The sequence below is a fragment of the Clinocottus analis genome, unplaced genomic scaffold, assembly GCF_023055335.1.
Source record: "Clinocottus analis isolate CAN_PGR_092001 unplaced genomic scaffold, fCliAna1.0.p SCAF_21, whole genome shotgun sequence".
In the NCBI taxonomy this organism is placed as follows: Eukaryota; Metazoa; Chordata; class Actinopteri; order Perciformes; family Cottidae; genus Clinocottus; species Clinocottus analis.
In genome coordinates, this window is record NW_027175943.1 from 9,763,863 (window position 1) to 9,778,702 (window position 14,840).

At 39.4% G+C, this 14,840-nt stretch overlaps 1 protein-coding gene and 11 non-coding genes across 12 annotated transcripts; 1 reads left to right on the plus strand and 11 right to left on the minus strand.

Moving 5' to 3' along the window:
* Window positions 1-1,199: 1,199 nt before the first annotated feature.
* On the plus strand, window positions 1,200-2,902 carry arl2 (ADP-ribosylation factor-like 2). The gene is made up of 5 exons (XM_068587384.1): window positions 1,200-1,402; window positions 1,702-1,812; window positions 2,041-2,203; window positions 2,315-2,395; window positions 2,530-2,902. Exons 1-5 carry the CDS (start codon window positions 1,338-1,340, stop codon window positions 2,662-2,664), a joined length of 555 nt encoding a protein of 184 aa, XP_068443485.1. The 5' UTR covers window positions 1,200-1,337; the 3' UTR covers window positions 2,665-2,902.
* Window positions 2,903-4,252: 1,350 nt separating this feature from the next.
* LOC137792699 (small nucleolar RNA SNORD31) lies at window positions 4,253-4,325 on the minus strand. The gene has a single exon (XR_011078137.1). It is a non-coding gene; the product is annotated as a small nucleolar RNA SNORD31 (small nucleolar RNA).
* A 250-nt stretch (window positions 4,326-4,575) lies between these two features.
* Window positions 4,576-4,647, minus strand: LOC137792704 (small nucleolar RNA SNORD31). The gene has a single exon (XR_011078141.1). It is a non-coding gene; the product is annotated as a small nucleolar RNA SNORD31 (small nucleolar RNA).
* A 230-nt stretch (window positions 4,648-4,877) lies between these two features.
* Window positions 4,878-5,003, minus strand: LOC137792709 (small nucleolar RNA SNORD22). The gene has a single exon (XR_011078146.1). It is a non-coding gene; the product is annotated as a small nucleolar RNA SNORD22 (small nucleolar RNA).
* A 180-nt stretch (window positions 5,004-5,183) lies between these two features.
* On the minus strand, window positions 5,184-5,253 carry LOC137792694 (small nucleolar RNA SNORD30). The gene has a single exon (XR_011078132.1). It is a non-coding gene; the product is annotated as a small nucleolar RNA SNORD30 (small nucleolar RNA).
* A 264-nt stretch (window positions 5,254-5,517) lies between these two features.
* Window positions 5,518-5,581, minus strand: LOC137792693 (small nucleolar RNA SNORD29). The gene has a single exon (XR_011078131.1). It is a non-coding gene; the product is annotated as a small nucleolar RNA SNORD29 (small nucleolar RNA).
* Window positions 5,582-5,855: 274 nt separating this feature from the next.
* LOC137792703 (small nucleolar RNA SNORD31) lies at window positions 5,856-5,927 on the minus strand. The gene has a single exon (XR_011078140.1). It is a non-coding gene; the product is annotated as a small nucleolar RNA SNORD31 (small nucleolar RNA).
* A 167-nt stretch (window positions 5,928-6,094) lies between these two features.
* Window positions 6,095-6,168, minus strand: LOC137792707 (small nucleolar RNA SNORD31). The gene has a single exon (XR_011078144.1). It is a non-coding gene; the product is annotated as a small nucleolar RNA SNORD31 (small nucleolar RNA).
* Window positions 6,169-6,800: 632 nt separating this feature from the next.
* On the minus strand, window positions 6,801-6,870 carry LOC137792697 (small nucleolar RNA SNORD30). The gene has a single exon (XR_011078135.1). It is a non-coding gene; the product is annotated as a small nucleolar RNA SNORD30 (small nucleolar RNA).
* Window positions 6,871-7,115: 245 nt separating this feature from the next.
* On the minus strand, window positions 7,116-7,179 carry LOC137792692 (small nucleolar RNA SNORD29). The gene has a single exon (XR_011078130.1). It is a non-coding gene; the product is annotated as a small nucleolar RNA SNORD29 (small nucleolar RNA).
* A 2,028-nt stretch (window positions 7,180-9,207) lies between these two features.
* On the minus strand, window positions 9,208-9,277 carry LOC137792695 (small nucleolar RNA SNORD30). The gene has a single exon (XR_011078133.1). It is a non-coding gene; the product is annotated as a small nucleolar RNA SNORD30 (small nucleolar RNA).
* Window positions 9,278-9,521: 244 nt separating this feature from the next.
* LOC137792721 (small nucleolar RNA SNORD29) lies at window positions 9,522-9,585 on the minus strand. The gene has a single exon (XR_011078157.1). It is a non-coding gene; the product is annotated as a small nucleolar RNA SNORD29 (small nucleolar RNA).
* Between the last annotated feature and the right edge of the window lie 5,255 nt (window positions 9,586-14,840).

Below are 14,840 nucleotides of genomic sequence, written 5' to 3' on the forward strand. Positions count from 1 at the left end.
TTGCCAGGAAATGGATGGCCAAGCCTCCAGACAGCAGCCACAGGTTTTACCGCTTCTCTGCAGGATGTGATGCAACTCAAAGTGCTATTGACTATATATACATGGCTTAGTCGCTTCTCAACGAAGTCAAACAAATACATAGCTCCCACTAAAAGGTTTTACACATATATGTATTGGTTTTACTCAGTGTGTTGACATTGTGTCAATTATTTAGCCTGAGAAGACATCCTTTATTAATGTATTTTATTTTGTGTGTCAATGTCAGGGTTCAGGAATATGGTGAACTTGATAAGGCATAAACCTACGTATCCATAAACCTGAATCCTCAAAATATCTATCCAGCATAAAATGTAAAACAAAATGGTTGTTTTTTGTTGAAACCACCTTAATAAAGTGATTAAGGTACTTTTATAAAATGTTTCCTTATGATTAATGATATTATGTATAAGATTACTTTCCAAAGTGTTAACACTATTCTATGATACTATGAGTAAGTAAAAAATATTGTTTATGAGGAAATGCTGTGACAAAATAACAATTCAATTTGAAATGTTTTGGCTTGCAGGATGTTGGTAAACTGTTTTGTTCTTGAGGGAGCGAACAGATACACTATTCATATAAAGTCAATGCCTCGTTGCCTAAACATTGTTCGAGTTATCTGCCATTCCTCTAAAAAAAACAATGCAATGCTGTATAAACTTGATTACGAAGTATGATATAAGGTATATCTTCTCCACTGATTACTTCCCATTCAGTCTTGCTGCACTATGCAACTTTACTCCAATAAATTAAGCTATTTTGAATAAACAATCCATTATTATTATATTATTATTAATTTGCAGTTTAAAGCTCTGGGAAAAGCCTTGTGTTCATATCGTTTTTCAAACTATTTTCATTAGCAAGAGATGGTGAACGACACCATAAACTATTACAAGGGATACATATTATACTCTACAAAATGCGAAGGATCGGTTCAATCTTAATGCAAATAGAACAATTTAGTATTTTTGGAAATATAACAGTCTATGCTCTGTATATTGCAAACACGTTTCGACTGGCAGAAAATTCCGAGATTGCCTCAGTCAAATGTGTAATTCCCACATAAGACACACGGGGGCAGCAAACTGATACAAACACGCTGCGTCACACCTTAAAGTCTCCAACGACCAATCAACGTTCGCGCTTACAAAATAGTCTAATCGGTGGCAACGTGGGGCGGGATGAGCGTCGTAGCCACTTCCTGGTACGCCATGCTCTTTGTTGATGCTACATATCTTTCATACGGACCTATACGTTAGTCAAAATAGCCGTTATATTATTTATCGTAGACCGTCGCGATGGGTTTGCTGACAATTTTAAAGAAGATGAAGCAGAAGGAGCGCGAGATGCGGCTGCTGATGTTGTATCGTTTTGGTAATGGTTTACTAGCTCAGCTGGAAACAAAAGTAGTATTCATGTACGAACGTTACTTTAACTTATTCTGCGTTAATGCTAGTCACACCAGTGTGCGGATTGATATAATATACCTGTTGTGTGCTGGGGATGTTGGTTTTACGCGTGGTGTGCTGTATCATGTCACGTTTCCTTGGTAGCTCTGACGCCCTGTTGGTTAACTGGATGAGACAGTTAAGTCTTAATTAAATGAACATGGACATGTAAAGGTGAGTAGTGCGTGTTGCTTCTTTAACTTGGCTCGTGCAGAGGTCTGGACAACGCGGGGAAGACGACCATCCTGAAGAAGTTTAATGGAGAAGACGTCAGCACCATCTCCCCGACGCTGGGCTTCAACATCAAAACACTAGAGCACAAAGGGTAAACTCACTCGGTCACTCTTTACTTTGTGAAAAAGAGCTGTAGCTTCAACAGATTTGCTTCGTGTTGGCCTTCATTCACTCAAAACATATACGGTCCGTAGTCATAATAAATACAGCCAACTGAATCAAACCACAATCAATCCAGGACCCATTTTCATGATGTAGTATCCTAGTCTTCCTCCACACCCCTCATGTTCTCTTCTCTGTCTCGCTCTCTATTTTCTAGGTTTAAACTGAATATTTGGGATGTAGGGGGTCAGAAGTCACTGCGCTCCTACTGGAGGAACTACTTTGAGAGCACAGACGGGCTGGTGTGGGTGGTGGACAGTGCCGACAGACTCAGACTGGAGGACTGTAGACAGGAGCTCAGTGCACTGTTAATGGAGGAGGTACGTACACAATTTGTTTTCTTCTGGCATTGCTGGAAGCAGAAATCCATGATGCCATTTTACTTGTTGGATTTTGACATCAATAATAACTTGGCCCTTTCCTTCATGCAGAGGTTAGCTGGCGCAACGCTGCTGGTGTTTGCCAACAAACAGGATTTGCCAGGATCCCTGTCGAAAGAGGCAATACGAGAGGTAGGATTCACCCGTTACAGGGATATTACTTTGTCATGCATTATACTTTTAACACCACTATTGCTGCGATAAATTCACGTCAGATTACACTTGAAGTATGCAGAAATCGCACATTAATGTGCGTGTTCTTGCAGGCGCTGGCCCTGGATGAGATCAAAAGTCATCACTGGTGTATTATCGGCTGCAGCGCGGTCACAGGAGACAACTTGCTAGCTGGAGTGGACTGGCTGTTGGATGATATTGCTGCAAGGATCTTCACCGCTGACTGAAGTCTCTTTGGAACAGACTGAAATAGAGCTCCAATGTCTTTTTGTTCAATCAGCGTTTGTCACGAGACAAGGATGCTGCCGTCTGTATCCATGCATTTTTATTTTGACAGTTTAATGAGATCTAGGTAGCAAACTGAACATATTAACATGGAAACCTAAAGTGTGTTTAGTCTGCAGTGTCTGACATTAATAGTGTTTCTAAATGTTGAGTGATTAAAGTAGACTGTCACTATTGAAAGCTGCCGTGAATGAGCAAATTTTGAAAAGTACACCCTTGAAGGTTTGACTGAAAATGTTTACCTTTTTACTTCATTTGAATATCATAATGCGTCTTGAGTTCTAAAATGCTTTAATGTAAATGTCAGATGTCAAATCAATACAGCACCTTTTTCTTTAAATATTTAATGCAACTTTTACATCTCTTGGTTGGACAAATCTCTCTTCGGTCTGCCATCAGCTATGCAGTATTGAAGTAATTCTGCCAGTGTCGAGCAGTTGCTTCAAAAGCACCAGATGTGTAATTATTGTAATACAACTATTTGTAGCAGTTTGATTTGCAACCATTTTAGAACTTACCGTTGCTTCTTTTGGGGTAACTGATCACACAAATGCTGCATTTAAAAAGCAAACTTTTATTTAAAATATCCAGTTAGCCCATAATGCAAGAAAGCAAATAAATCATGAAATCTTCAACGAACAAACAATCACGTCTTCTGCAGCAGGAGATGATCGACTGGTCGGAAACTGCAAAGAAGGACAACATTTTAGAAAGAAGTCGCATAATCGTGAAGTCATACTTTGATAAGATGGACCTGTACTTGAGGGTACCAATCAGTCATGAATTTTCAGACTGGGGCAGTAATAACACTCAATAAAAAATGAAAGTTCAAGTTTTAATTTCTTAAACCACAAAGTCGTAGGCAGCAAATCCATTGAGACTGAAAAGATCAGAAACAATACAGTTCTTAAAATGTGCATGCAACATAAAATCATTTAGTCTAGCGAGCATGGTGGATATAAGTCACATTTTAAAAAGTCACAATCATTTAAATGATTTGACAAATTGAAATGTGTTTCATGCAATATTGTTCTCACCAACATCTTTGAAAATTAGATCTAGAATTAGATGGACTAGTCCATCACCAAAAATATATACTTCAAACCTCAATAGTTAACCCACATTTTGACTGTTACACAAATGTCAAGACAGAAGTATAGTTTTTAGCTTCTGGGATTAGATCAGAAAGTATTCTTAGTCATGCCCTCCCAGCAAGCACTCCCACTCCATCAGAACACCAGCAGGTCACTTTACACCAATGTGGTCAGGGTTCTCAGTGCCGTACAGGGTCAACAGTAGGGGAGGCTGACTGTAGGAGTCAGCGAAAAAAAAAAAAAAAAAATCATGAAACCCATGACTGAATCCGTTTATAATGCCAGAAACATCACTCTAGGTTCTCATTTACCCGTAGCAGTTGGAGGCGTCTCTGAAGTTGCGCAACATTGAGTGAGATGGCATCCCAATCCTGCAGCAAATTACTCTCGTTAGTCAATGCAAGTCCAATAATGTGAACAACAATTCTTATTTCTAGTTGGATCAGAGGTAACCAATCAGTCATGAATTCTCAGACTGGGGCGGTAATTAAAAACTCATCACTTCTACTTATGGTTATTGTATTTGTCAATCAAGTAAATTGAAACTTCAACACCTCAAAAGTAAACATTGTTTTAATACTCACCAACATCGGCTGACAGCAAGACTATGGAAAAACCTATGAGAAAAAGTATAAATAATGCCGGTCAGCGGGGGTCCAGCTTGTTACACAGTACAGATCTACTTTGTTTTACACGTTGCAATTACTTTACAATTCCAACATTTGGTGTGCTTATTAAACGACTACATCATTATGTCTAGAGAGATCAGAGGGTAACCATTCAGTCATGAATTCTCAGACTGGGGCGGTAATAAGAAACTCATCACTTCAACAAGGGTTCAATAGTAAAGTCACTGTGGTGGTATAGAGTTAAACATACCGTGGTCACCTTTCATCCAGAGCGAGGCTCGTCAGGCAGATCGGTCCTAATGGCTGAAGACAATGAAATGTTTAGGACAATTTAAGTACAGATTGCTTTAAGTGAGATCTTAAGCGATCATTCATTTTTATTTTAAAACACCACATCAATTGGCAGGCATTGTCACATCTTTAAGTCAAGCTTCCAGTCAGACAGTTGGCAACCCCAACATTTTTCCCCTTATTGCCAAGGTAACACCAGTGGGTCCACCTTTTCAGGTTCTGGCATTGAACCAAGGCGTAAGACGCGTGCGGATGTCATCATAAAGGAAACTTGGTGACGTTTCTAGTTTTAAAGCATCAGCACCAAGTAAACACCTAAAGGGCTCACTCACCTGGACAAGACCTTCGTTGTAAAGACGGCAGCCATCTTCCAAAGCCAGACACCTGCAACAGACTATAGTCAGATACGAGGACTACAAGACAAAACAATCCACCGTTGACCTTCGCTGAGGTCAGTTATTCGATTTCTCAACAGTAGTTCAGACGAACGAGATTCCAAATATATCTCATCATTTTCAGCAGGTCTGGGAATAAAGGTTATGGGTCTCTACGGTGCATTTATATCTTACCTTTAATGAAACCACGACAACCACGCCAAAGCAGTCACCGAATCATCTGTTGGCAAGAGATGAAAATAATTTATTGCACAAAAGCTATACCTACATTGACTTCCAACAAGTTACATGAGTGATCCGGATGAGAGCAACACAGAATCGGATTGATGCAACTTTAAACAATCCAGAGGGCAAGTTAAACTGGTATCGAAAAGAAAATTAATGCAGTTTCTCAGATGTTCGTGTCGTTTCACATTGGTTCAAAGTGAGCTAAGATCATCATCATTGAAACTGCATTGTAAGGGTTATCAGTGCCATACACAGTCAACTGGAGGGGAGGCCGACTGGAGTAACGGAAGGTAAAACCTCTCGACTGAAAAGCTGGAAGCATAATCATGTCTACAATTCCAGAAACATCACTTTTGGTTCACATTTACCTGCAGCTGTTTGAGTTCTCAGCGGTTCCCGAACCTTACAAGTAAAACAGCGTCCCCAATCCTGCAACAAATGACTCTGGTTAGTCAAAGCAGGTCCATTAATGTGAACGACAAGATTCTTATTTCCAGTGAGATCAGAGGGTAACCAATCAGTCATGAATTTTCAGACTGGGGCGGTAATAAGAAACTCATCACTTCATCTAGATGAAAGTATTAAAGGTCACGTTTAAATTCTTACCATAAACCTTCAAGAAGTAGGCAGCAGCCTTCGACCGCACACTGAAGAAGAGGGCAACACCAAACCTGTAACCAGTGAAAAGGGTGAGTCAATACGGTTTGATTTAAATGAAGCACTGCATTATGTCCAGTGAGATCAGAGGGTGACCAATCAGTCATGAATTCTCAGACTGGGGCGGTAATAAGAAACTCATCACTTCTAGAGACAGAGCAGCATGTAAGTTTAGTGGCGAGATTGTAGCTGACCATCCCAAGAGATGATGGCGTTATGGTAAAAGAGTCTGCTATATGAAAGACTTTCACTACTTTTATGTAAAATGTGCATTTGACACAGTATTTGGTTTGATCCCATTCTTTTATTATATTAGATTTCTGCCACTGTAAGTGCCCTAAAACCTACACTGTTCCTTTAAGACATCTAAACTTACATGTCCGGGCCATCCTGATGACATCGTACTCCGTTCCAGATAGAGCTTGACGTCTAAAAAAAAAGAAAGTTGTTAAGTTTACCTGCCTGTTTGTGCACAGACATATTGTTTTCATATGGTATTGTAACAAGTCAAACCATCAGAACCCTTCAGGGAGCCGGAGAGCACTTTACACCTAAGGCTAATTTCAGGGTTCTCAGTGTCTTATCGGGCCAACAGGGAGTCTGAGAGACAAGGTTGGAAAGTCTGGTACCTGGAGAGGCAGCAAGTAAACGCCTAAAGGGTTCACTCACCTGGACAAAGACTTCCGTTGTTAAGATGGCAGCATCTTCAAAGGCCAGACACCTGCAACAGACTACAGTCAGATACAAGCCCGCCAAGACAAAAGTGTCCACAGTTGACCTTCGCTGAGGTCAGTTATTCGATTTCTCAACAGTAGTTCAGACGAACGAGATTCCAAATATATCTCATCATTTTCAGCCGGTCTGGGAATAAAGGTTATGGGCCTCTACGGTGCATTTATATCTTACCTTCAACAAGACCACGAACACCATGCCAAACAGTCACAGAATCATCTGTTGGCAGGAGAGGAAATTAATTTATTGCACAAAAGCTATACCGACGGACTTACCCAGTGATCCAGATGAGAAAAAAGGAACATGCGTTACAACTCAAAATACAACCCAGAGCGCAAGTTAAACTGGTATTTAAAATGAAAAAGCAGTTTCTCAGAAGTTCGTGTCGTTTCACATCGGTTCAAAGTGAGCTAAGATAATCATCATCGAAACTGCATTATGACGACGTGTACATTTTAAAGTGACATTAGTCACTTCAGTGGTATAATTGGATTTACTCCCATTTCAAAACACTCAGAAACACCTTGCCCTTTGCCAATGCAACCAATAATTTAGTTGACATCACTTTGATCAGGTGTATGCTTGGAGGACAGAATGTTTATACCCCAATACTAGGCAACTCAAATAAAATCTGTTTTACTCACCATTGTGCACTTTGCAGGTGCTCAGAAGAGTTTAGGGACTTGACAGTGCAGAACAACCTGAAGAGAAAAATCACTGTTAGCCATAAACTGAGGAGTAAAGATGAGCTTCCGCAGTCATGAGTGAATCAGATTAATAACTAGCATCACAAAAATCAGACATATGCTTGTCTTTCAAAATCATCATTTCTGGCCCATAAAAGACAGTTCCTTCTTGATTCAGTTTCACTCACCTGCCAAGTCCTTCATCATCAACATCATCAGAACTGCCATGAACACCTGAAGGACAAGAGGTCAGAGTTAGACTGAACAAATGTCAGTTTGCCATTTCGTACTGAAACTTCAGGTGTTTTAACAGTTTTGGTGGAGCTCATATGCTTCTCAGAATCTGGTAAAGGTGTTTCTTCAGAAGCTGATTCAGTTAAAAGAAAATCAGAGATTCATCACTGCAGCACTTGAGCGCCTGACAGCCAGAGTCTGTTGATGAGGAGCTAAAACACAAGACTTTACAAAACCTTTATTACCTCTTTTAGCGTTCGGCCACTTTCTCCTCACACCTAGGAGGGAGAAAAACAAAGTCCATGAGTTTTAAGACGACTTCAGATGTGCACACTAATACAGTTTGTTTCATGCTACTCAGAAGTTGAGATGAAGTTTCCACACATATTTTCAGTAAGAGAGTTCAAACAGAACATCACTGTAGCACGAGGGGCTCCGAGTCAATCACGTCCATTTAATATACATTTAAGACTACGTTGTGTCCGAAGGAGCAATGTGGCGTAGACGTTACCTTTGCTGCTCGCGGTTTCTGGATGTCTCGACCTCATCTATAAACCAAAGAAAACATTGTTCAGCATGGCGACCAGTTAGCTAGCGGGCTGACTTCCTCTAGCCGGCTTACACATGTCCGCTTCATGAGCAGAGCTCAGGAAGGCACGAGCCCGGAGGAAAGAAAATAGATAAATATCAAGTGTCTCACATCAGAATAATTAAGTGCAGTCACAGTCATTCAGAACAGGTCTGTAGTTATCATCATCGAGAGACACTGAAGCTATGCAAACTGTCAAGCGGACATTTCTGGAAGAGTTCTGAAAAATTACAGTAAAAATACTACATGCATCATCTGAATCCAGGTAACAAACCAGCCAAACAATCAGAACCCTTCAGGGAGCCAGAGATCACGTTACATCTAAAAGCTTGTTTCTAGGTTCTGTTTCCTATTGGGCCTACAGAGAGTATGACAACTGAGCTTGCTACTAGTCATCACACTACAATAGTTACATCTGGAGTCAAACATACTGTGAACATCCTTCATCCAGAACAATGCTCCTCAGGTAGATCCGTCCTAATGGCTGAAGACAAGGAAATGTTTAGGCCACTTTACAGATTTATTTAAGCATCATCTAAAAAGGTATCTTTAATTTAGATTAAAGAGCGCAGGTTCATACATTTGTTCATATTCAAAACATTAACCAACACATCTCATTGCCAGGTATTGTCACATTTAAGTCAAGTTCTCATTCAGACAGTTGGCAACACCAACATTTTTCCCCTTATTGCCAAAGTAACACCAGTGGGTCCACCTTTTTAGGTTCTGGCATTGAACCAAGGCGTAAGACACGTGCGGATGTCAAGAAGGAAACTTGGTGACGTTTCTAGTTTTAAAGCATCAGCACTAAGTAAACACCTCAAGGGCTCACTCACCTGGACAAGACCTTAGTTGGAAAGATGGCAGCATCTTCCAAAGCCAGACACCTGCAACAGACTACAGTCAGATACGAGCACTACAAGACAAAACAATCCACCGTTGACCTTCGCTGAGGTCAGTTATTCGATTTCTCAACAGTAGTTCAGACGAACGAGATTCCAAATATATCTCATCATTTTCAGCAGGTCTGGGAATAAAGGTTATGGGCCTCTACGGTGCATTTATATCTTACCTCCAACGAGACCACAACAATCATGCCAAAGCAGTCACCGAATCATCTGTTGGCAAAAGATTTAGTTAATATACTGCACAAAAGCCTGCCAGACATACTTTTATCGAGTGATATAGATGAGGAAAAAGAACATGTTACAACTCAAATACAATCCAGAGCGCAAGTTAAACTGGTATTCAAAATGAAAAAGCAGTTTCTCAGAAGTTCGTGTCGTTTCACATTGGTTCAAAGTGAGCTAAGATAATCATCATTGAAACTGCATTATGATGACATGTACATTTTAAAGTGACATTAATCTTTCAGTGGTTTAATGGGAATGATTTTGCACGCATAGCATTTATTCTCTGCAAGTAAGACATTTCATCATTTGACTTACATGATGGCGTCCAGGTGAAGTCCTTCCTCAGAATGGTCAAACACCCACCTACCAAAGAATCACCACGGTGTAAGTCACATGCTTAGGATATAAAACTATTTATTCAACAAGGAGTAATCAGTTATAGACTGACATCACTTTGATCAGGTATGTGCTTGAAGGACATCACATTTATACCCCAACACTAGACAACTCAAATAAAGCCCTTGTTTTACTCACCATTGTGCACATTGTCGGTGCGCTGAAGAGTTTCAGGAGTTGACAGTGCAGAACAACCTGAAGAGAAAAATCACTGTTAGCCATAAACTAAGAAGTAAAGCTGAGCTTCTGCATGGTCAAGGGCAGATCAGATTAATAACTTGCATCACAAAATTCAGACATATGCTTGTCTTTTTTGAAATCATCATTTACGGCCTGTACAGTTCCAGTTCCTTGTAGCTTTATTCTTACCCACCTTCCAAGTCCTTCATCATCGATCAGCAGTGAACACCTGAAGTACAAGAGGTCAGAGTAGAAACAAAATGTCATAGTTTGCCATTTTGTACTAAAACTTCAGGTGTTTAACAGTGTTTGTGGAGATTAGATGTGGTTCTCATAATCTGGTAACTGTTTCTTCAAAAGCGGATCCACTTATAGTTCGGCCATTTTCTCCTCACACCCAACCATAAAGGGGAGGGGGGGAGGAGACAGATGAAGTCCATGAGCTTTATGACGACTTCACACGTGCACACAATAACAATTTGTTTCATGCTACTCAGAAGTTGATATGAAGTTTCCACACATATTTTCAGTAAGAGTTCACACTGAAAATCACGGTAGCACGAGGCGCAGAGTCGATCACATCTATTTAATGTACGTCTGAGACTACGTCGTGTCTGAACGAGCAACGTGGTGTAGACGTTACCTTTGCAGCGAGCTGTTTGTGGACATCTGGACCGCATCTGTAAACCAAAGAAAACATTATTCAGCATGGCGACCGGTTAGCTAGCGGGCTAACTTCCTGTGGCCAGCTAACACGTGTCTGCTCCACGAGCAGAACTCAGAAAAGCACGAGCCCGGAGGAAAGAAAATATAGAAATATAAAGTGTCTCACATCAGATTAATTAAGTGCAGTCACAGTCATTCAGAACAGGTCTGTAATCATCATCATTAGTTTCGTCCGACATGAGTCAGTCCCGCATGGAAGTGATCGGCGAGCAATGCATGCTTCTCTTGCGTTTCTTCTTCTTCTTCTTCTTCTTCTTCTTCGTTTTCTTCTTCACAGTTTATTGGCGGTTGGCAAACAACTGTTTGGTGCATTACCGCCACCAACTGCTATGGAGTGTGGATCAGGACGTCTATCACTTGCCCAATCAAGAAGATACCTCTACTAAATAAAATAACAGTATAGTATATATATATAGTATATATATAGTATATATATATATAGTATATATATATATATATATATATATATATATATATATATATATATATATATATATATATATATACTATATATATATATACTATATATATATACTATACTGTTATTTTATTTAGTAGAGGTATCTTCTTGATTGGGCAAGTGATAGACGTCCTGATCCATATATATATATAATATATATATATATATATATATATATATATATATATATATATATATACATATATATATGTATATATATCATGTATATATATACACATATATATATATATATATGTATATATATATATATATATATATATATATATATATATATCATGTATATATATATATATCATACATATATATACATATATAGATATACATATATATATATACATATATATACACATATATATATACACATATACACACACACACACACACACACACACACACACACACACACACACACACACATACACACACATAGTTTCAACAAACCAAACCATAACTACCCAACAAAACAAACCAATCCAACCAAAATACATAAACCCAGTGCACAAATTCTCTCAATAGTTCTTGTTACCTTAAGTACTGCAATAGCGCTTTATAGCATCCACTGGAGTTACTTTGCAGTACGCCCTTCAAATCCAACCATACCCCCTACTTGCAGAGGCCTTCAACAAGATGTTTCCTTTCATTCTCATACCCCTGACAGTGTAGAATCACATGTTTGATTTTTGATTGTTTCTTCCTGCTCACAATAGTTCTACTTCTAGTTCTTCTTTTTCTTCTTCTTCTTCTGTGGTATTTAAGTTCTTCTTCTTCTTTTGTGGGTTTTAACGGCAGCTTGCATCCTTTCTGTTGCATTACTGACATCTTCCTGTTCACAACTCCTACACTTTCCCCATCAGTCCTGTTGCTTGCAAAAAAAGTTTGTCAAGCACCTTCTTGTCAGCTTATTAGATCCCCATTCTAGTATATTACTTAGCTCTCTTCCTTTCTTCCCTTGTCTTTCCATCTCTCCCAGCATGTCCCTCCTTTCTGAGCTGTGTCTAGAACAGGTGATCATGACATGTTGTACACTAGATCACAGAGACCGGTTGGATGCTTCCCTATCACATGCAATGTGCTGCATAGATTGCTGCGTCCAATTCTTAATCTTGAAACCGACACTTCTTCTCTCCTGTTTCTTCTCTTGTATCTTGCACTGTTCAATATACTCTGAATTGAATGTAGGTCTCTCTCCCTTGTCTCCTTGTTCCATTGTTGTTGCCATACTCTGACGATATTTTTCCTGATGATGCTCTCTACCTCTGCTTTGGAAAACTTTATATCTATGTGTGCTTTGTTTTCCTTTAGTGCTTGCTTGGCTAGTTTGTCCACTTGTTCATTTCCTCTGATACCTACATGGACCGGTACCCATTTAGATATAATTACAATGCCTCGTTCTATTGCTCTCCAGTGCATTGACATTATTTTACATGTCAGATCCTGTCAAGTATTAGACCTAACCGCCTTCAGACTAGCAAGTGCTGACATGGAGTCACTGCAAATAAGGACTTTGCCTGGTTTGTTCAACCCACTCTAAGGCCAAAACAATTACATACAATTGAACTGTGTACACAGCCAGACAATTCAATATGCATTTAAATATTTCAAAACTGTGACTAGGGACTGCAACAGTAGCTGCTGTACTGTCTGTATCTGTGTTTTTTGATCCATCTGTAAAAACATGTACATTCTTCCACCTTGCTGATATGCTACCTTCCGCACACACTTTATTATACAAGTTTTGTAACTTATTCAGCCCATCTCCAATTCGTGCGGCTGTGGCTCGTCTTTCAATCAGAGGATTGGTGGTTCGATCCCCGGCTCCATGAGCCCATGTCGATGTGTCCTTGAGCAAGACACTTAACCCTAAAATGTCTCCCGTAGCTGCGCCTACAGTGTATCAATGGTTGACGATACTGATGTGGCTGACCTTGCATGGTGGCTCCTCCCATCAGTGTGTGAATGGGTGACTGTCGTCATGTAGTGTTAAAGCGCTTTGAGTGGTCTGAAGACTAGAAAAGCATGAAACAGTGGTTCAGGGAGCATGAGACATCATTTTCACACAGAGTCCAGACCTGAACCCCATTGAGAATTTTTGGGATGTGCTGGAGAGCTTTGCGGTCAGACTCTACCATCATCAATATAAGATCTTGGTAAGAAATTAATGCACCATTAGATGGAAATATATCTTGTGACATTGCATAAGCTTGTTAAAACAATGCCACAGCGAATGCATGTCATAATCAAAGCAAAAGGCAGTCCAACAAAATATTAGGGAGTTTTTTTTGGTCTGGCAGTGTATATGTCACCATGAATGTGAGCAACTCCTGACACCTCTCACACAGTCTCTTCAGCCTCCTGCCTTCTGGGAGAAGATACCGGAGTCCCTGTGCTCGTACCAGCAGGCTGTCAAACAGTTCTTTTAGACTCCGATGTCTGACTGGTTAATAGAAAGAGTTTTTCTTAATATATATGTTGTCTGTTTTTTTTTAATATTTGCACTTTATTTGTATTCACATTTGTGAGAAAAGAGAAGTTTTTCTTAAATTCCTCTGTATATTTGGTACATGTTGAGAAATTGACAAGTAGGTTTATGTCAAACATTGAAGCCACACCAAAATCCCAAGCGGCCATTTCTAGAAGATTTCGGGAAAAAAAATGCTGTTAGCTTGTGTTACACACTAAATATTAAATGCATTATCTAATAAACAAGTTGTGGTTCCTGTTAAAACTCAAGAGATTAAACTGAAGAAGTTTAATGGAGAAAACATCGGCACCATCTCCCCACACTGGGCTTCAACATCAAAACACTGGAGCACACATACAGTACATCTCTAAAATGTATAGAATGTGATGCTTTATTTCTTCCACACCTTTGTGATAAAAGGGCTGTAGCGCGAACAAATCTGCTTAGTGTTGGCCTTCATTCACTCAAAATACAACTTATGAGTAACAATAGACACTTTACACACAAGGCCAGCCATAAAGTCAAATGTGCCCGACTAAAACGTCAATAAGCCAGGAGGCATTATCCCAGTCTTCCTCCACACCCCTCATGTTCTCTGGTTTTCTAGTTGTAAAAATTAAACCTTTGGTAGGGAGCCAGAAGTCACTGCACTCCTTGAGGAATTACTTTGGGCACAGAAGGCGTTTTATTCTGAAGCAGGAATCCCTAAAGGCTCTTGGACCACGCTGACTGAAATAGGGCTCAAATGACTCTGTTCCATCAGGTTGGTCACTAGACAAGGATGCTTCCATCTGTAGCCATAATGAGTTCAACATTACAATTATTTCATAGTGACAGTTTAATAATGAGTTACACAGGAAACTCAACATGGTAATTTAAGTTTCAGTCTCCAATGCCTGACATTCTTAAACACATATTAAATGGACTTAGCTATGATGTATTGTTGTAGATGTTAGTTCCATGTTATATGAACACTTGATTAGCGGCTAACTTTTTTTAGACTCTTTAGATTTACACAACATTGTATAACTTTGCAATTTTGCAAAGTTAAAAAAAAAAAAAAAATCACAAAAATGCTGATTGAAAGCAAACTTTTATTTTATGTTTTCCTCTTCCAGTTAATGCTAAAACCAAGTCAAGAAAACAGATGACAACAAATCTGTTCAACATGTTGCACACAAGTCACAAACTAAAATCACATCTTCT